This window comes from Bombus bifarius, unplaced genomic scaffold, assembly GCF_011952205.1.
Source record: "Bombus bifarius isolate JDL3187 unplaced genomic scaffold, Bbif_JDL3187 scf7180000009200, whole genome shotgun sequence".
NCBI classification, from domain to species: domain Eukaryota; kingdom Metazoa; phylum Arthropoda; class Insecta; order Hymenoptera; family Apidae; genus Bombus; species Bombus bifarius.
Window position 1 is genome coordinate 3,807,448 of NW_022884965.1, and position 21,395 is coordinate 3,828,842.

The window sequence follows — 21,395 nt, forward strand, 5'->3', positions numbered from 1 at the left end:
CTGATTGAAAAATGTTTCATTCCTCGCAGAAAAAAATAATCTGGATACGTTTTGAGAAGCATCCGTAATGGATCGAGTTTCGATCGATGTTATTTCATATTATGTCACCAGGAAGCCTGAACATGGCACGCGCTTGAGAGGACGCTTTCTCTGATATTGTAACATCTAAATTGCGTCCCAGATGAGATTCCACGACGTGTCAAAATAGTCAAGTACACTGAACTGACTGACATCACTATTCATCCTAACTTTTAAACTGTAGACATTATACTTAGTCCTCAAAAAAAAGTAAATTCTTTTAGAAAAGAGTTTTAGTTTTTATTTATTTATTTATTTTTTGTACGATTATTACGTATCTGCAGATAAATACTCGCGTAGGCGTAATGACAATTCCCCTATCGTTTGCGAGATTCATTTTAATGATAGTCGATTAATCATTAGACGCTGCGTAAAATCAGTTCGTTTCATACGAAACACTGATATATGATAAATGAGCGCATAACGTCGAGTTCCTTTTTGAGCATCCACGACATTAACGGATTGGATTAATATACGTCGTGTATTATTAGGTTTTTAATAGAAATAAACATTCTTTGGATTTTGCATTTTATTATGGTCTAGAACCATAAAAATATATCGCTACAGTATGATCTAGCTATTATTAGCCCTAAAACTTATTTGGAAGTCCTAAATCGATGATTAAGGACGTATTAGTAACTAACCCATTTGAAATACCATGCATACCTACATATGTCTTAATACGTCTATATTATGTATATTAAAATTGACGTGAGCCAATAATTCACCGTATAAAAATAAAATAATAAAAACGATGTACCTAATATATAATAATTACAATTACTATTATTTTAAAACAAAAATGTAAAGACTTCAATATGTGGGTTAAAGTAATTACTTAACTCAACCACAAAATCTTTTATTTTCCTATTTTTAAAGTCAATAATGATTAAACTTTCAACTAATCTCTCGCATTGAAGACGCAGAACTGAGCCCCATAGAAACAGGAAGGACAAACACGAGCAGTTTTGTCCTTCCACCGGTGACAGGGGATGTGTGACTGAAAGCAAAGGTGAAGGTGAGCGAAGCGGAGAACAAAAAGGCTCTTTGATTGTAGCGTGTGTTAGAACGAACTTACGAAAACAACGTGACGTAATCGGATAGGATGCGTCTGATTCGCGGTCTAAGATTGGCCGACGTGAAAGATGAGTTGCTGGTTTAATCGGTGCTACAACAGTTTTGAAAGTGCTTTCTGCGAGCCCCAACGCTCCATTTAAAGTTAATTTCCTTGACTTCGTTTAAAACTGTCGGAGAACGGTCAGTGAGAAGAGACGCGTTACGTTGGTACTTCTACGATGCAATAAATATGCTGGATTGACGATCAGATGTTAGCTCTGTTGGATCTGATAGTGACCTGCAAGAATAACAATTGTCAGTTGATTTTGGATTAGGAAAAGTAGATGTTTTAGTTTAATTTTTGACATGTCTTTTGTAATCTACACAAGATAATGACTTAGATTTATAGCTGTTACTGATTATGTATACTGTTCTTCACAATAGTTCAATATGGAAATAGATATTATGGGGAAAGAGCATATGATTTATGTTTATGAATGTTCTTACAATTTTTGGACAATAATTATGGTTCTCCTTAATTGTCGTGTATTATTCTTATAAATAGTTTGATACAGAAGTGGGTAATATGTAGACACATTTATTAGGAGGGAAGGATTTAAGTTTAAGTTTCTTGGTACTATATAGATAAATCTTGAAAAATTAGGGAGAAGAAGCAATAACTATGTAAAAAAAATTAACTATATCTAAAATGTATAGTTCTTGTTATTTGTTTCATAGGTCTCTAGACAATAGCATATGAAAGGAAATATAACAAATCTAGAAATATGATACTAATTCTTATGGACTAACTGACTTTAGTTAGTAACCTGTTAAAGATTCAAGGACTATATGAAAAGAAACATCAAAAACCTGTAATTATGACTCTTTCTGGTTTTTGTTTTAGCCAAGAACCTGTCAGTCTAATTACCATAGAAAAACAGAATGTTTGTTAATGGCTTAAACTTGTAGTTGTTTCGCTTCTCAAGTCAAACTTTTCTTAACAATTCGTTAAAAAAGTTACCACATGAAAAAGAGAACCGAATAAAAAAATTCCTTAACAAATTTAATTCACAATTCAAAAATAAATAAATTAATAAAATTTCAATTTATAAGAAAGGATTTATAAAAGTCCTTTAATTAGCGCAACTCATATTTCATCAGTAAATAGATGAATAAAATTTCAATTTACAAGATATACAAGTGACAAATGACAAAAAATGTAGTGTGAGAGAAGTCGAAGGAGGCTCAGTAACAATCAATGGTATCCGGATACGTCTTATTCATACATGGTTTGTTGCGAGGGTGAATACGGATGGGATAAAGTTGCGAAAAAGGTTTCGTAGAACGATGGCGTAATCGGTAATGCGTTCGACTAAAGAGTACGTATGTACATCTCGCCGGTGCTTCGACATGAAAGACGTTAGCCGTTGCAAAGGAACGTGGATAATGATTGGAATATGCTTCTAATGCTCTGGATTCACCGTGAAAAAAACCACGGCCGAAACGAGGATGAAGCCTCGAAAACATTCATCACTTCTGAACACCTCAGAGATTCTTCACTGTCTCAGATTTTGTCCTTAGACATTTCTATTCTGTGTTGTTATCCTTTACAATTTACAATATGATACCTAGGAATTTTTCTGTTGGTCGAAGACTTTGGTAATTTTGAAATATCCTGTAGCATAATGGATGGGTATTAGCATATATCTTTCATATTTTCAATCAATAATAAACTATCTGTAGGAAGACCTACGAACAACTTTGAACATCAGAGATGAAAATCACAAAATTTGAAAGTAAAACGTTGTGTCGATCTGATGTTGATACTGACTAGGATAAATTAGAAAAAAAGACTCTAATTCCAGCAGCTTCAATCCCATTGAGAGAATCCGGGAGCAACCCTCAGGATGTATAACCTGTAAGTTGCATCAGTAGTTAACCACCAGAAGACAAAGCTGTCGATTATAGGGTTTTCCGTGAGCGAGGTTAGAACACCGATCGAGAGAAAGAGGAGAGACGTGCATTCTGCATACATGCATGCATATGCAGAAGGCTCCACACGTCTTCCGCATCGCAACGATTACACAATTACCGTTTATCCCCGATTACGGAGTAGACGGTGCATCAAAACGTTCACTCCGTGATTCCGTGGCAAACATTAGAAAGAGAAAGACAGAATCTGGGCGCTCTTATGGGACACGAGCTTCCATGCAGGCCAGCCTCTACCCCGAACTCATTTTCACTGTGTCAGCTATAATTAGCGATAATTATGTCGGGACTAATCAAGTGTCCCGTCACAGACTGGCATGTATCGGCTATTCAAGATAACGCAACACTATACTGAAATTACGAAATCAGATTAGGAAACGAATTAGCGGCTGTAAATATGCCAAAGGCGAATCATTATAGCAAATTGGTATAGTCTAACCACGTGTGTACTATAGAGACTACTATGAGTTGTTTTGCGAAACTATTGATCCTGTAGGTCATTTAGTGTGATCCCTTTATCTTCGTAATAGGAACTCAAGTGATTTTTCGATTTGCTGGTTGATCCTTTCAAGGTTGAATAACTTAGTGAGATTATAAATAGAGTAAAGGTGTCCTGAGTGATTGGGTATGGCTACTGGATGCTTTTTTGGGACAAGTTTATGACAGATCCATTCAATATTCATTCCTGGATGTTTTGTACTATTCATCGTCGTGTGGTTGTAATTCTGTAAATACAATAAAGCCCCTATGTAGTAGTTGAAGGAATATATTCATAACAGCTGATTACAGGTTCAACAAATCAGCTACTTCATGAATAAAAGAGTTATTAATTCTGCATTGAGAGCCTTATATATATCTTTGTATCGACTTTGCGCTTTTTATTGTATCTGAGTGATTTTTGTGTGTTTTCTTTATCATTTTTATTCCATTAATCATCTGGAAACACAGACAAATTAGTCTTCTCTCTGCTCTCTCATTCCAGTTTTGAAGTAAGTTAAATATCTTCCTAAAAAAGTGAATAATTTGATGATTGTGACTAATAATAGCTGAAAATTCTTTTTGCTACAAGTTTAAATAGAGACTGGTTATTATTATAGCAGCCAAACGTATTTCTTTCTGCACTGACCTTATAGTTTTTAGCTCTGTAGTAATTATAGTCACACATGTAATTAGGAATCTCGAAGGATATAATTTTTGTATTTGAATCATTGATTAAAAATTGATATTTTACTCAAATAGCTGGAAGGAGGAATTAATGGTGAATTTATAAGGGGTTGCGGGGAAAGTGATTCCCGCGTGCTCGAGCATGTTGTAAGAATCGCCTACGTTTGGCGATTTAAGTAACTGCCGGCAATCCTGAGCGAGTAATACGTTTTACGAAACGAATATAATAGTAGTGTTGGATGACGATCATGTCATTCGGCTCGTATGATTATTTGCCATACTATTTGGCCTCATTATTGCGATTTAACTGTTATACATGGCTTCATATGTACGTTCCATTCTATCTCATTTTTTCGAATAGTCAAAATTTCACAAGAACCTATAGATTAGATATGTAATTGAAATTATTGTAAAAAATATTAAATTATTTTATTTGAAAATTCTAGACGATTTGGAAAGTATTTGTAATCTAAATTTACAAGATTAATAATTACAATTTTTGTTGAAGTGATTACCACTCCTAAGAAAACTCTACATCTGGTCTTTTTAATTTTCTCAAGCACTGAAGCCAGCGACAGCGCGTAGACAAAAGACTGCGACGAGGTCAGACCATAAACAGTAGACAGGCGACGTTGGCTTCGGGGTTTTCAGTTATTGGGTAACACAGCTAGCGTGCGGATCTGGACCAGCTTAAATTGTATTCTTACTTATAATTACACTTCTATTTAAATATATTTTCTGCCTTACAATTTATCCACGTGTTTTCTCTGTTTACACATCGAATAACCTTAACAATTTTAATCTTTTAAACTTCAAATTTCAGATCTTCTAATTTTGAACTTCCAAACTTTAATTTTTTAAATTATCCGCTTTAAAAATAATTGTTAAAAACATTATTATAATTTGAGAAAAAATTTAGTTGCAAAAGTACTTCTAATATCTCATGGATACAATACCTCGTAATTTCATTGAAAAGAACATGCTAATAAGCGAAGACGATGTCTGATGAGGAACAAATCATAGAAATAGATGTGAAGATCGCTTTATTGAGGGAGTAAACGCGTCAATTGGAGATGAGTTAATGTTTTCCGCGAAGTGAATGCGTGAAATCGTTTAGAAACTGTTCCATATGATTAGGTTAGGTGGCATCAGTCAAGTTTCTGAATAGAGAAATAGCTCCAGATAGTTACCCCATATTCGCCACGAGTCTTCTGCTAGATCTGACAATCAGTCTTGACACCATGAAAAAATTCGACCTGATCATTTTCGTAATCTGATTGTTGTTTATGATGGCTTCTACCAGTTAATGAACTTCTTATTAAGACGAATATAAATACAACAGAGAGAAATACCAACAATTATAACTTCTATAGTCGTTATATCAGTGGTTAGAATAATTGTACGCGTCCTAGGGATGCCAATTTGGCTTGCATGTGTAACTAGGATGCTATTCAAGTGAATTAACGCCAACGTTAACCATAAATTACCACTTTCTATGGATCGAGATCATACCATTGGGTTTCTTTCACTCGGACCACGTAACCTCCTAGCATGTTCAACGAACGTATTTCCTCAGTGAAGGTTTCTGCCATTGTGTGAATCGAGGGTCCTATAGTATAGATTTGGTAACTTGCTACAAATTTACGCGTTCTCTTGGAATTGCTCTTCTATAATACAGAACGCAGTCATTGCAATTAATATTTTAATGACTTTTATTGTTACCTATGATCCTAAAATTACGAACAATCATATATTAATATTTAAGCAATAATTTATAAAACTTGAGATTATATGTATATTTATATATATTCCAGCAATATATATATGTATATACTTATATATAACATATATCCTTAGAATGGTTTAAAAAAGTGATCAATAACAAATAGGTACTACCTAAACATATCACTACCAGAACAATTCATAGTTGAGATGAAATTGTTAGTTGTGTATTCAAACGATTCAATCAACGAATATTATTTCCATTTAACCAATTCTGTATCAATAACAGATGTACTTTAATACTGACGCCTGTAAGATGGCATTCATCGTTGCGACCACCAATTCGCGTAAGTACTTTACATTATCGAATACTTCCACAAAATGATTTCGGAATACTTTGTTCAGTCAAAATTGCTGCATTTGAATTGAAAATTTCATGCTAGATCCACGGCGTCGTTCTAAAGTTCACAGGTAGATCGATCAGAGATATTAAACAGGGACAGCAAGTTTCCTATTCCATACTATTGGATTTATGACAGCGCGGAATTATAGGATCATACCTGCGGCGGATCAACAACGGCACGACCGATTCGATATCGATACACAACAACAACAACGTTGTATACATCGACTCGGGGAACTTTAATTGAATCATTAAACCTCCAGGCAGCTGAAAGTGGAAAAGAAACGACACCAGAAGAAAAGGTGCAATTAAGAAAATATTCAGCCTCGACTACCAGGATGATCCTTAAAAATACTCACGCGTAGATCGTAATCCTCCTGGTGAAAGATTTCTCATTCTGTTAATAACGATATAACAGCGTACAATCGTGGAATTCATTAGTACCAGCGAACACGCAATTACATGTACTATTCAGGGGCAAATCCGATTAACTGGACGTTGACAATTTTCTGTCTGAATACCGTTATGGTAGCTTTCTTGGAAATCTTAATATGTTACATAAGCAACTAAAGTTATATTACGTATATCTTTTTGGTGACCACTTTATTCAAATTCTTCCATAATAAGGAAAATAAATTAGATAATTGGTCTACCGAAGAAATATATCGTATTACTTCATACTTGTATTAATTCCTAATGTTAGATTATGTGTATTGGTGTTGATTGAAAGTGATGTTTAGTGGACAGGCTGGCATAGCAAAAAATTGCAAAACCTTACGTAGGAGCAGTCTTTGACTGGAACAGTTAACAGCGATGTGCTTCTATTGCCAAATATTGAAACAGGGTCACATTCTATCTGAGTGAAAGTACAGGAGAACTTGTCAATCACTGTACATATCTAGAAAACTTTTGATCTTCCATATTTTCATCTGATTGATTTCATAAACGATTGTTAAATAGGAAAAATGGGAAAATATCTAGTTAAAAATATTTCATAGAAGTTCGTGAAATTAATTTTCGATTTTATAAGATAACTGGAATTTTATTTTTATTACTTTATTACTTTACTGCATTTTTATTTTTTATATGATACGTGTTTCAATGTTTTTATGGAGGCATTAAAACAGACGAGATTTTCCTTTATTTTCTGCCTTTTACCAGTTCGATCACCATGCAACAAGCTTATTTCTTCATCCACCTTTCATTCGTATTACAAGTTAGTAATTGGTTCAGCACATTTGAGCACTCGGATGAGATTGAAATCCTTTTTTCTCCGTTTCTTCCTTTTTTCCACGGCGGATGAATCGCCTTCATATCGTAACGTTGACAAAGAGATTTACTACGGGTTGTGCAACGCGAGTAGAACAGCTCTATGACTTTTCCAGGTGTCAAAGCATACGCTTACATTCCAAGTAACTCATAGAATCTACATCTCATATATATTTATACTCATCTATTTCATACATATCTTCCATATCTCCCATATCTCCCATAAAATTTTGATTACAAGCAAAAAGCTATTTTAGGCACAGAAAAAATATTTTCATAAATTAGAAAAGATGACAGAGAGTTTTCTGTGAAAAAATAAAACACATTCTGTGTTAAACTGAACAAAAAATGTCAAGCACCGAGGGAGTGAAAATTGTTAATTTAACTTCAACATTTCCGTAACAATAAACACTAATAACAAACACAACAAACACCTACTAGACAAGAATAATTAATTAAAAAAGAGCAAATATATAACGTCACTATATGCAAGAAAAAACGAAGGAAATTGTCGACAAGAAAATTGCAAAACCCAATAAATCATGAGGGTTCCCCAGGGATTGGAAAGAGGGTCGTTGAGAGACCTCCTACTAGCTGGAACCCGAGGCTCTTTGGACAGCCGAATGATCCAGGCGATCAAGGAGTCACGTGCGTGGATCCAATTAAAATTTAAAGCTGTTTCAGTCATCATCAACGGGATATCTCTTCCCATGATGCATCACCGAGAGTGAAGGGAAGATGCGCTGCTCCTCTCCACCTCCCACACCCATAGCCGGTCATTCTAATACATACTGGTTAATACGTGGATATGCAGCGCTAAGGATAAACTGTAACAAAGGGTCCGGATGGTATATAAACTCGTCCGTGGATCATCTTCTCAGTTCGCTTCGCGTCTTCGCTCATAACACCAATATGAATTACCACCAGGTAGGTTATCCTCCCGGTTATGGTTACTAATCATCATTCTGGTAACGCGACGGTATAGATACCAATTTATAGATACTAATTCTGGACATGAGAATATTTGGTTAGGGTGCAGACTATTTGATTTCATAGCTCTTTCATGTTATTCATTGTTTAAAATTATGTTTCTTCTTTAAGTCATATTCTTCAGGTTTAAATTGTGAAATTATATTTTTCAGCATGAGATCTGAGATTTTCAGATGAGTTTCAAACCTGACAAAGAAGTTGTATGTTTCTTGAATTGAAAATTTAGTCTTCACACTTGGTAGGTCACTGTAGGCCTCTTTCAGGTCTCTAAGCTTCATTCAATTGAAAATTTAGGACTATCGTTACATTCTTTACAATTTTAAATTTTGGTCAAGAAATTTTAATTTCTGACTGGCAGTGAAGACTGAAAGTGAAGTTTGGTAAGTCAAGATTGGCGATTAAGCTGAATGTTCCAAGTTATACAACTCGTTATGACTAACTAACTAGTAGCAACACTAAAATTTCACTAAGAATTTAGCTAAAGAAATCTTCCAACTCTCATCTTTCATAATATAAAACAAAATATCCAAACTTCTTTCTTATCTCTTTCTCTCTCTTATATTATTTCTTATATTATTTATTATATTTAATTGAAACTTATATCGAATCTTACAATTGAAAGATCACAAAAAATCCAATTCCAAAAGTCGAACTATAAAGAATACAAAGGTCTGAGGTAGTTAAGTCGAACCTCCAATGAGTTGGAGCTCTGTGAAACTAGACTCAGTCAAAGTACATACATAGAATGATCTTTTCATTTTGATTTGCAATTTTCCTGAACCAGTTCAAAGTTATTACTTGTGTTCCACGTGCTTAGAGCTGGATGGAACATTCACTTCCCTAGACACGTGCATCAATAAATGTTCAAAACGAGAAGAAGACACGCTCGTCTTCGGTAATCATCCCTGATTTCAGTGGAACATTAATTTCGCCATTGGTAAATCATTGGCACGCGATATTTCAAGCTTTCCATTGAACTCGGCGTTTGCATTTTCTCAATTCTTTTTGTCGCCAGTACTAATGACGTCCAATGTTGAAATCAGGCAATAGGTTTATCGTGCATGTCGTTATTAATCCTATTCCAGAAGAGAAATAGTTTCCCCCTCTGAGCAATTGCATTATAGAATTTATATTAACATGTTCCACTTGGCACAACAAACATTAAGCAAATATTTCTTCATTGGATGAATTTGAATTGACAGATATAGTAAGAATCTTCGTCACGCTCCTTGTATTTGTTTACCACGAATTGGACAGATATTTCAGTCTGGTTTCATAACTAATCCATTTTGGTTGCTCTGTTGTAGTTGTTCCTGATATTACAGTTGTGATAATTGTAAGTTGCGTAGCTTCTTGATTAAGAATATGGTTTATTGGATATGTTATTGTTACATAGATGTTGCAAAATTTAGTGATGCAAGGCTACTGCTTGTTCTGCAAGTTTCTCTCTGCGTACTTGATCATTTGCTTCATGCCTGGAGGAAGTAATTCCATAAATGATTCAAGGGAAGATGTATCAAACTTAAGGATATATTACTGATTATAATCTCTGATTAGCTGTAGATTATCATTAAATGTAATACCGATGAAAATATTATTACTTTTTTGAGGAGATTGATATTAGCTTGGAAATCTTTGATTTGAAACATTAATTAAGAGAAATTGTTAGTCAAGGTCTTGAAGGTATTAAGAAAGATACTTTTAATGAATCTTTCCAAGAGTTACAAGATACCAATTAATGAATTCTGTCACAAAATAGTAAACAATTTCATACTAAATCAAGTAAATCCCTAAAAGTGAATTTTGGAAAATACAAGTCTACATATACCATATCACTTATCAATTTAATATTATTAGCTAATGTACAGGAAGATTCAAATGCTAACAAAGTTCAGTTATGCAGCTATTATAGGCCAGCCAATCTGTATTTTCATATCACATTTCCTATTTCAAACAATAAATATTTATTTTTTAAATAAGGGTGGAATTATTCTGTTTCAGTTAACGAAAGTGCTATTGCTGCTATCGTGTTTTGCTAGTGATGCACTTGCTGGATTGCTGCCGGGTGGTAGCGCCGGTGGAAGTGGTTACCAGTACAACAGACCCGGTGGAGCTGGATTCGGTGGTCCAGGAGGATTGTCTGGAGATTTAGGAGGAGGTTTCAGGGGGAGACCCAATGCGTTGTACGGAGCTCCAGGAGCTGGTGGAGACGCTGGTTTTGGTGGACGTCCATCTGGCACTTATGGTGCTCCTGGATTCGGTGGTGATGCAGGCTACCAAGGTGGTGGTGGTGGAGGCCAGGGTCGCGATTATGGAAGGGTATGTTCAACAATTTCTGTATTTGAACAGAATTTTATAGGATTACAATTAAAAAAGAAGCGCGATAATGTCATATTTATAGTAATCTATAATATCTAGTTTTAGAATTTGAATAGAATTTTAAAAAATAATTGATAATATTTTATTTTTGTAGCCACAACCATACAGCTTCCAGTATGAGGTATACGATCCCCCTAGTGGCAATGACTACTCTCAACGAGAGAGCAGTGACGGTAACGTGGTAACAGGGGAATATAGAGTGCTCTTACCGGACTCGAGGACACAAATCGTAAAATACATGGCTGACGATGCGAATGGATACACTGCTGATGTTCAATACGAAGGACAGGCTCGAGCAGGTGCTGGTGCTGGTGCTTATGGAGCACCTGCTTATCAAGGAGGTGCGGGAGGATTCCAGGGTGGCTATCAAGCACGTAAGTATATTTTTAATCATGTACAATACTATATATTATATTCTTCGCATTAATTTTAATAATATAGACTGTATTATAAAATATTACCTTAACATTTGAAGAAGGATCAATTTCTTGCAATTTTACAATTCCTGTATTTTAAACTGATATACAGTATGAAGTATAGTGTAGGCGCTCGGAAGCATTTAAAAGCATTTGAAGATTGAAAACTTTTAGATTACATTAAAAACATTCTGTCAGTAGATTCATTTTCAAAATGACGGAGCTTTTTTTAATATTAAAGAATATTTAAGGTTTTATTTGCATTTTCTTTGTATATATAAGAATTGGTAAAGAAGTTCCTTCTGCCCCTTATTGTAAAGATAACATACCAGTTCTATAACCCTTTTATAGATGGCGCTACTACATAATTTCATCGTTACAGCGCTGTTTAAATTACGAATCGTGTATAATTTCTTTAAAAGAACGTGTAATATTTTATTTTACAATTTTCTGTTTGAATAACGAATAAAATATGGATTTTAAGCAGCTGGAGGCGGACCTGGAGCCAGCAATCAATATCTTCCACCACGTAACAACTATCGGAAATAAATCGGCCTCAACATTCATCGCCATAGAAAAAAGAAAGAAAAACCTGACAAATTCCCGAATGCTCGGCGACAACCATCACGGACCTCCCTCGTTTTTACAGCTTTTTACTTCTTAATACCACACAATATACTTACACCACTCAGTCACATGCACATTTATATATAATCACCTCCACTGGTATTTAACGACATATATAATTATGTATCGATTAGGATAATTTAATCTCTTCTTTCTCAACGCACGTTTCGTATACGCGCGTAGTTATTATTTTTATGTATACGTTTTATACTTTGTACATGGTAATTTTTATATTATCATACATACGCTTGTACTTTCTGCTAAGCGATTGTCGAACTTATATATTTGTGTATGTATTTATACGAGCTTAATGTAATACACGAATGAAATACTCTTTCTATTTAATTTTTCTCTTTATTTATTTCTTAACATAAAACATCACCGAATACCCCGATATTAAACAGAATTAATTAGTAAAATTTAATATATTACTGGGGCCCGTTAGCCCACGATACCCCAAGAGGATGGACTAGTTTATGCCAGCACAATATGCTTACTTATTCTTTCTCTTGCCATAACCAAGGGTGACGAATGCTAGACGATTGTTTTCTTACATGCGTGCTATATCAACATATTAATTATATTTCTAAATATATTCCAGCTGAAACCATGATAACACGTGGTCTCCCTCCCCTGATCTTCTCCTAAACTCATAGTCCTTACCGTAGCATTACCGACAGCAGATAAGTGACTGTGTCTTGTCGTTCTTTTATTTCACTCATCAGTCCTTTTTTCCTGCGTAGTATCCTTCTTCTGCGAGACGCAGGAATTCTCCAGCGGCTACTGAAGATCGAATGCTTAACGTACGTTTTACCCACGACTTTAATTATTGGGACAACGAGTAGGAAAGTTTGTGATACCTACTTGATGGAAAGCTTATGCCTCAAGTATAAGATGTGAATTCGCAGTTTCGCGAAATATTTTGCGACACGTACGGTATTAAACACGTTCTAAACGCCGCCGCGACCACTTGGATTTGACCCGTCTACGAAATGGTATAGCGCTGCATATCATGGAGGATCAGCGGATGCAGAAGGAACGAATATGATTGGAGCAGAGACGTCTAGACGTATACTGAGAACTGGTGTTGGTACAGCGGACCAGTGAACCTGCCATGAGCGCAAGTCAGAAGCTACTTCCGAAATTCAAGGAACCGTTCCGGATTTGGACCGTTTTGCCCAAATAATCACTATAATGTAGAGGATATGCGGGAAGACAGTTTTAGACAGTGCTGCTGATTGAATCAAGCCATGGCATACATGCATCAAGCAATGTACCACGATGGGTCGGAGCAATCCATTCCTTATAGGAAAGGATATGATCATGGTACTTGGTACGAATGTCCTTAGTATCAAGCATTGTAATGTTGCATGTAAACATGTAGCAAGCGTTCATAGTGACTGCTTTGGTTCCGTTATCCCTGATTCCAAAAAAATATAGTGGAGCTATTTAAGGATGTCTCAAACTACACAGGCTAACGGGCTTCGATGTTTTCGCAGCTGCGACGCTGAGGGTACTCGGTTATTCTTTATATGGTCGTTAAACATCAGGATGAAAACACCCGAGTTTGGCATTTCCAAATATATAGAACATACTGTAAACGCGATTGTTTTGAAGTCTTTCGACTAATTTCTTACATAACAGTTGAAGATATGTTAAAAAATGTATGTTCAAATAATTTCTGACAAAGAAGTTCCTACTGTTTCAACTTTCTACTACTTGTAAATCAATTGCATCTTTAAAACGTTACTTTTGCGATTGTATCATCCTAATTAGACAATATAAAAGTTCTTAGTAATTTTGCTGGTAAAACAGCATGAGGTCGCTGAGGCTGACGTCACAAATATCGCATCTGTGATAATCCCTAATTGTAGATCTTAAAAAAGTATTGCAATAACAATTACTTGTGATATAGATCATTATAAAATACTAATATTCCAAGTTAATTACTATGTTCGTCGCAGGAAATCGCAGAGGGTATAAAAACCATTAATTTTTTGACAAATCGGTATTTCACACCTTAGACACAAAGTACCATTTAACGTCACGTCGATCCTGTCTATTCTCTCCTATCTCTATCTACTGAGCATTGTGAATACAGTTAATTTACGCGAGCTCAGATGTCACTAGCACCCAAATCACGAGAGATGAGCGCAAAAGAAAAGTTCATCATGGTAATTCTTATTTAAATACCAATACAGTAAATTCACCGAAATTCGAATAATTTAACCTCAACATCACTCTTCATTACTTCAAATCGGTTAACGATGACCATAAATAAGATATAGCGAGAGTAAGCGAGAAATGTTTGTTACATTTATCCTTTTCTCATCTTAAGAAGCTCAAGACAATATGTATAAAATAAAATCATCACCTATTTCACGAATTACGATAATGAGACCCCATTTATTTATTGCAAACATTTATATAGTTAAATAAATTAAACACTAACGGGGACAATTAATTCCAGTTTGATTAGTTGAGTAGTTTTTGCAAATATAAATATGACAACTTCTAAACATAGACAGAGCAGGGAATTAATAACTTTACTCATTTATACAGGCACAAAAATTTCAGCTTGGAAATGTGGAGGATCAAGGGTAGAAATAATAAACTGTCGTAGGACTAAATAAATAAATTATCACACTATTAAATATACTTTTTGTTTATAAATTAACAAGTAGGGCCAATCCCAGCAGCACTGCAATGCCGGGCCGACCCGTGGCAGAGGAGGAGCGAGCCCCGCCGACTCCGCCGAATTCCAAAAATCAGACTAATATTCTGACTCCCCGATGGGGAGTGTATCAGATATTAAGCTGATAAGAACAGATACTACACTTTGATCTTAGCCATCAGGCCGAGAAGCGATAACCATTTTAGTTTTCTGTTTGTATTTAACGACTCTGCCCCTTAATCTCTCTAGTGAGAAAGTTTCATTGGAATGCACCTCCTAGCGGCGTGAATATGAACTTTCTTACTTCATTTATAGGGTATAAATATATATGTAAGTGCAAGGGGTTATATGAATAGATATTTCTACCTATTACAAACCAAACAGAAATTTGTTATATCTAAAAATTACGTAAATGCGATATTATTGTAAGCTGACAATTGAAAAATCAAAAAATTTGAGAATCTGGAAATCGTAAAATTTAAGAATTTGAAAAACTGAAAACTCGAAAGTTTGAATATTTTTGATGTTACCATGATAGAATTAAATTTTAATACACGGCTAATAATAAGTTCTTAGAAATCTTAGTAGATAGCGTTAGTGTATTACTTTTAGCAGTATGTATCATATGTAGTATAATTGAAATAAAATAAATTAACATGTGAGTTTCTAAAATTGCAAGATTATCATCGTTGTTGACTAAAGTCTGCAACTTATTATAGAAATCGAAATAAAAGATATCTGGAAAAATGTAGTTTAAGAAAAAAGTTTATTAAAAATCATTGAATCTCCTAAAAAATAGACCGTAAGTAATAATAAAACTATAGATTTTTATTTATATTTTACACTATCTCGATAGTTATAATTATTGAATTGTCGAGTTCTATTAAGTATTTAGTCTAAAAGGTGACAGGAAGATCTGTTCCCGATATCGTGGAGAGGTGTACTATACAAAAGAAATAGCGTTACCGGTACTGTTTCTACATCCGACATAGCGTGTGAAACCAGTCAGGCAAAGGGACCGATGCAACAAGAGCCTGGGAGTGCCTTTTTAATGTCACGGAAGGAGTTACCTTTAAGTATCGTCCGTGTCGAATCACATGATTCGTTAGATTGGGGGAGAGTCCGATAATGGGTGAATGGTCGAAGATGTCCATTGTTTTATTCTACATATCTCCTTTTCCCTTATGCCACTTTTCCAATCACAGGTACGCTATACCATTTTTAATCATTCAAAATTGAAATGAATAACCTAGAAATCTACGTGTCTAGCTTCGAAATTTATTTATTTCTAAATATTATATTTCCCTTAGTTTGATTATTTATTTAAAGTGACAAATTATTTATTAAAAGTGATAAATAATACTAAATGGAGATTTTATCGATATTTGCATAACCTTCAAGTCAATGGTGTGAGGAAATAAACAGCAGGGGTGCAAGGGTGATCATTGCCCCCACCCCTCAAAGCTATAGTAATTTTAGTATTACTTTCACACGGGCATGGTTGTCCTTTAGTTAAGGTAATTATTACCGCGTGCATGATAAAGATGCACTTGTAGCGAAGTGACAAACGTGATTTGCTACACGGTAGAATTTACTTTTATTACTGTAAAGAGTTTTATCGTCAATCATCAATTAAGATACGATGGTTTTAAAGCTTGCTGTCTTCTTGTCTTGTAAATTTGTTTTCTTACGAAATTCAGAAGCTATTATTGTTACTATAATTCTTATTTTTCACTTCACTTTCAGATTATGCACATATGTACTACTTGATTCAAGCTTTGCCAAATCCTATTTTCACTAAAGATAAAATCTAATAATTTGAAATAATTACTCATCATAACAATCGTATTAGGCTTGTATTATGTGTTATATCCAAAAATATTGAAATGTACGGATGGTACGATAAATATTATTATTCGTGAATAGGTTAGGAAAGTTAATATCAAATTAAACATTAATTTGTCTCTGTATATTATTATTATACGTATGTATATGTACATTGTTACGAACTTGACTATTGTTTCTCATGAATTTTAATTATGTGAGGTTATGTAATGATCGTTGTTATTGAATAATGGCGTTATGCAGTCGTAGTATGATTAATTAGGATACATGATTTTTAATTAAGCGCGGCAAACGACAAACGACATTCCTCTTCCGTCGTTTGAAATACAGTGAGAATCCAGTGGCAACCGTTCCGACCTAATTTCACATAATTAAATGGTTATACGGTCCGTTGAGGTTTCATTAAGCTCGTGCGGCTAATTAACAAAACGCTGACATTTTGCAGCCGCGCTGTCATCAAATCATTCAGCATTTCCACTTTCCATTTTAATGTTTTATTACTTCATTATTTATTATTGCACTTTTACTCTCTTGTAAAAGTTTTCTAATTTTAATATTCTCAGTTTCTTAATTTTTCCAACAGTTCTTTAATTTCATAGTTTTCTTAAAAATTCCAATGCTCCTAATTTAGAAATTTCTCTTAAAGTTTCAAAATATCCCTAATTTCATAATTTCCTTAATAGTTGTCCAATTATTTTCATAGGAATCCAAACGACTAAATAAAGGGGATGAATCCGATCCTGTTCGCTAACCTTCCTCGATGATGACCTTAGCCAACCGCTCATCATTCCACCAAGCACGTACTGCTCGACTGATTTGCATAAGACCAGAGTAAGTATTGAGCGAGCGCGAGGTCGAAGCAACATGTGCTTCGACAGATCGAGCTCTTGCTTTACGGCCATGATCCGGCTAATACACGTACACACCTCCTTCTATATTCTACTGTAAATTTTATTTGCATCCTAGGTACAAAGATCAAATTAGTCTTAGTTACTTTCAGGTATATATCCTGCCCCTCGCTATTTCTTCGTGAATGTTTCATCGATTCCTACCTATTGAAGGCTTCGACTGTTCCTTCAATATCCTTGACTGATCAAGCATTCTGTATTAATTAAATACTATTTGCGCTTTGGTAATTGCACCATTTCAATTTCTATTTAAAACATCAAGAGAATAGTAGGAAGGAAAAGTGGATTATCTGTTCTTCTTCAATAATGTTTGGATAATCAGGTATTCTTGATTAATTAAGAAATTTGTCTACTTTAACAACCATCGTGTACTTCAACTAATAGATCTCAACGGATATACATATTCTAGTTCTTTGTCATAAGACTATAGATATTTATGCACAGAATTATACAACGGAATTTAGAGAAAATAGTTTGCGTTTGTGCATTTTCCGCACTTCAGAAATGAATTAAGATATACATACTAATTTTAATACTCGGGTTATGAAAGAGAATTCTAAGGGTTTACTTAATTATTCTTTATTTTAACTGCTTATTACTTCCTTATAACTGTTTATACTACCTTTCAGTTATCGTTTCACAAAAGAGATGATTTCATTGTATGTAACTGAAATTCGGTTTACAACTGACATTTGAAAAATTGCCACGAGTCATCAGATTCGCATAAGTAGAAGAAGAGAAAGCAGAGAGGGGGTTGAAAGGCAAAAACGCTTAGCGAGTCACGGTTCACAGCTATCGAAATTCGATTTCGTAACGATTCTGTTTGGTATTGTGTTCCTTGATGCGAGATCAGCTGATTGCGATTTTAACGCGCGGGAGGCAATCAGATTTCAGCGAGACCTTTTCGAGTCGCGTACTGCAAAGACGATGAACAAGCCAAACATACGCCATTAGAACTTGTTATCCTGGCCAATTTGTTCACGAAACCAAGATCATTCGAACACATGGGTAAGAATTACGCAGTTGACCTAACCTCTCTTCCAATCATCTTATTATTACTATAGAACTATTTGGTCGCAATTTTGTTCAGTCAAATGTTACAATGATCAAGAATATTATGTGAAGGCCAAACATTTTTTTACATTTTTCAATCTCAATTTTCACCTCTTAACCCACAAGAGTTTAGATTACATATTACTTTATTTTTCAATCTTTTTGCTATGGTAATTCTAGCTCAGATTGTCATTGTTACTTATGATTTAATGGTTTCAATGGAGAATTACTAGTAATAACCTCTCACAGTTCTCAATTTATAATTATGAACACTTTTCGCTTCTTAATTGCAATTTAATTCAAATGGTTCCATTTGAAGATCACATAGGAAAGACACGATAAGCCCACCTTTGTTAATTTTACAATTTGCTTCATTTTAATCTATATTTTGCGTTTTACATATTACAATTACTTTTACATTGAATTAGTATAAAGCGAATTGGGCATAGTTTTGAAATTAAATGATTTTTTCTGCGCTGCTCTATTTTCGTTTACTTTTGATAATAATCTAACCTCTGAATGGGCAAAATCGTAATGAATGTTTCGTCATCTCAAAAATGCTTCAAAGTGAATACACTACATCAATCTGAAATTTGTTAGAAATCTTTGTGAATATAGAAATTTGAATTTCTAGATTTTTCGTGGTTCTTAAGGATGGTTAGGATTAATACGAATCGCGAATAGAATAGAATGAGCAGATACGTATCGCACGAGTATATATTCCGTTGCGAGAAAAAGTGTCAAGTTCGTGTGAAATTAGATAGTTTATTAGATACCTCTCGATAAGGGAATACAATGCTTGAATACTCGACGGCGGGATACTCCAGCGAACTTCGCATAATGGCAGGATGTTTATGCTTCGCGCGAATCGTAAATTTAAGGGACGCGTGTACGATAAAGTTGCCAACTGAGTACTTTAACGGAAAACCATTAAAACAGTGTTTCCCAAACTCGTGTCTCCGCCACGTGGTATGATATATTATTATGAATATAATTTTTAAAAAGATGAAACCTGTTTTACATATTTTTACAAATTTCATTAGTAATAATATGTGTGATTACTATTTGGATACGATACTTTGAATTATCTGAAAATTGTAGTAGTAATAGTAATTGAAATTTCTCACATTAGTTACATAATTGGAAATTATTATGATACGACTTGGGGCATACTTAAATACAAATTTAACCTGACAACAAAAAGCACTGTGTTCAATAATTATAGTACTTCGTTAAAGAATTAATGTATTTAACAAATTTCTATATAAACTATTATCACATGAAGTCTAAATTACTGTACACGTAGTCATTATTGTATAATCATTCATCGTGAACTAATTGGATTTTAATGGCAGTTTTTGGCAGGTTTTTAATAGCAGATTTGATTAAAATGAATGACGCTTCAGTTGTGTAACAAGTCCCATACAACAATATCTATATAACCGAAGAGTGGAAACTAGTTGTTGAGAAGCACTGCATTAGAATAATACGCAACAGAAGAAACGAGGATTATCTCTGGATATTAGATCTTCTCAAACGAGACCTCATTAAGGCTACTTGTTTTGATGTTTGAGCTCATTAAACCCGATTCTCGATATGATTACCGCCATAAATCATTGTTATTGAGATTTCTATGCGTAGTTGGCGCAGGAAGTAAACGAAGAATCCGCCATCCGGTTGAAACGCATCTTCCTAACAAATTGATAAGCATATTCGCATCGTAATGTCTCTATCTTAAAGTAAATTTACTCCAGATGATTAATTAGGTCAAGACAAACCAAGTACGTTCATTAATATGACATGGGTTACAAATTTTATGATATTTGTCCGATGGTTGAGAAATGCAATCTAATTTGAATGATTAATTAGGCCAACGATATAAAGAAAATGTTTTCATTAATATAATTTACAAATTTGTTTGTCATTTTTCAGTATTTGAAAAGTCTAACTTAATTGAAACTGAGATAATTTCCATATGAGCCAAGGGAAAGCGATGGTCACCATGACTTCCTTATGGGATGGGATGCCCTTTAAAGTGGCCTTTGCTTCAACGGTGCTCCTTTACCTTCGATATTAGTACTCATTATCCACTTTTTTATCACCTACGATTACATGGTTCACCAGTGGACGATGGATGTTAAAACAGCGACGAATAATAAATTACTACTTCTCGTAATTTCATTTCATAGTACCAATATTCTCAACACCTTCCGCTAAATGCGTCTCGAAGATGCGTTACAGCACCTCCGTATAATTTGCCGGTCAATGCAAAACAAAAATTTTCTTCCTTTCTCACGGCGAAAGGTATTTTAATATAATAACTCCAGAGTATTTAATATGCTGTTACATTCCACATTTTTTAACGTTTACTCTTCGTATTTTCTACTTCAACACTTTTGCAAACCTGTTCTAGTGGCCTTTCAAGGATCACATATTAGTTGATACTATGTAATCCTAAAGTTAGGTTTATGAGATTATTAGGTAATAAAGTAAAGAGAAAAACTCTGAAGAAACATGAACTCTTTAATTTAGTTCTTGAAATTTTGTATTACAATTTGAATGATCTGAAGAACTTAAAAGTGGAATTTAAAAAGTTCCAAGATCAACACATTCTCTACTTGTCATCAGGATTACTGGAAGGTATGAGAGCCAAGAGCTATGAGCAACTCTCAAAGAATTAAATACATCTTAACTTTCTCACTGCATTAACTGTCCAATCCAAATATTTCAAGTCTCATATTACAATAAATTAAAAAAACCCAATGTGAGATTTATACAAATTTATAAAGAATTAAATTCTACTAATCTGGAACTGTTGTGAG

The 21,395-nt window shown here is 34.4% G+C and overlaps 2 protein-coding genes, 1 long non-coding RNA gene and 1 other non-coding gene across 7 annotated transcripts in view; 2 read left to right on the forward strand and 2 right to left on the reverse strand.

Annotated features, from left to right (window-relative positions):
* Positions 1 to 865: 865 nt before the first annotated feature.
* LOC117214237 lies at positions 866 to 5,471 on the reverse strand. Its single transcript, XR_004488822.1, has 7 exons — positions 5,244 to 5,471; positions 4,250 to 4,666; positions 3,992 to 4,129; positions 3,227 to 3,848; positions 2,966 to 3,050; positions 1,157 to 1,432; positions 866 to 1,078 (listed from the first exon to the last, which is right to left on the reverse strand). It is a non-coding gene; the product is annotated as an uncharacterized LOC117214237 (long non-coding RNA).
* Positions 5,470 to 12,438, forward strand: LOC117214232 (pro-resilin-like). 3 transcript variants are annotated; one of them, XM_033460138.1, is made up of 6 exons: positions 5,470 to 5,912; positions 6,299 to 6,356; positions 8,366 to 8,608; positions 10,673 to 10,990; positions 11,145 to 11,424; positions 11,951 to 12,438. In XM_033460138.1, exons 3-6 carry the CDS (start codon positions 8,420 to 8,422, stop codon positions 12,013 to 12,015), a joined length of 852 nt encoding a protein of 283 aa, XP_033316029.1. In that variant the 5' UTR covers positions 5,470 to 5,912; positions 6,299 to 6,356; positions 8,366 to 8,419; the 3' UTR covers positions 12,016 to 12,438. The 3 variants fall into 3 exon arrangements, with proteins under 3 accessions (XP_033316029.1, XP_033316028.1, XP_033316030.1); XM_033460137.1 differs by lacking the exon at positions 5,470 to 5,912 and having other exon boundaries at positions 6,195 to 6,356; XM_033460139.1 differs by lacking the exons at positions 5,470 to 5,912; positions 6,299 to 6,356 and having other exon boundaries at positions 8,050 to 8,608; positions 11,954 to 12,438.
* Positions 12,439 to 14,769: 2,331 nt separating this feature from the next.
* LOC117214516 lies at positions 14,770 to 14,962 on the reverse strand. Its single transcript, XR_004488895.1, has one exon. It is a non-coding gene; the product is annotated as a U2 spliceosomal RNA (small nuclear RNA).
* A 705-nt stretch (positions 14,963 to 15,667) lies between these two features.
* The window catches only part of LOC117214274 (pro-resilin-like), a 30,626-nt gene continuing 24,898 nt past the window's right edge, over positions 15,668 to 21,395 (forward strand). Inside the window, exons 1-2 of one of the 2 annotated variants that reach the window (XM_033460242.1) lie at positions 15,668 to 15,972; positions 17,316 to 17,443. The gene's annotated coding sequence lies outside the window, so the exon portion shown is untranslated. Of the gene's footprint in view, positions 15,973 to 16,253; positions 16,285 to 17,315; positions 17,444 to 21,395 lie in introns of those variants that run through there. The other variant, XM_033460243.1, reaches the window with a different exon arrangement.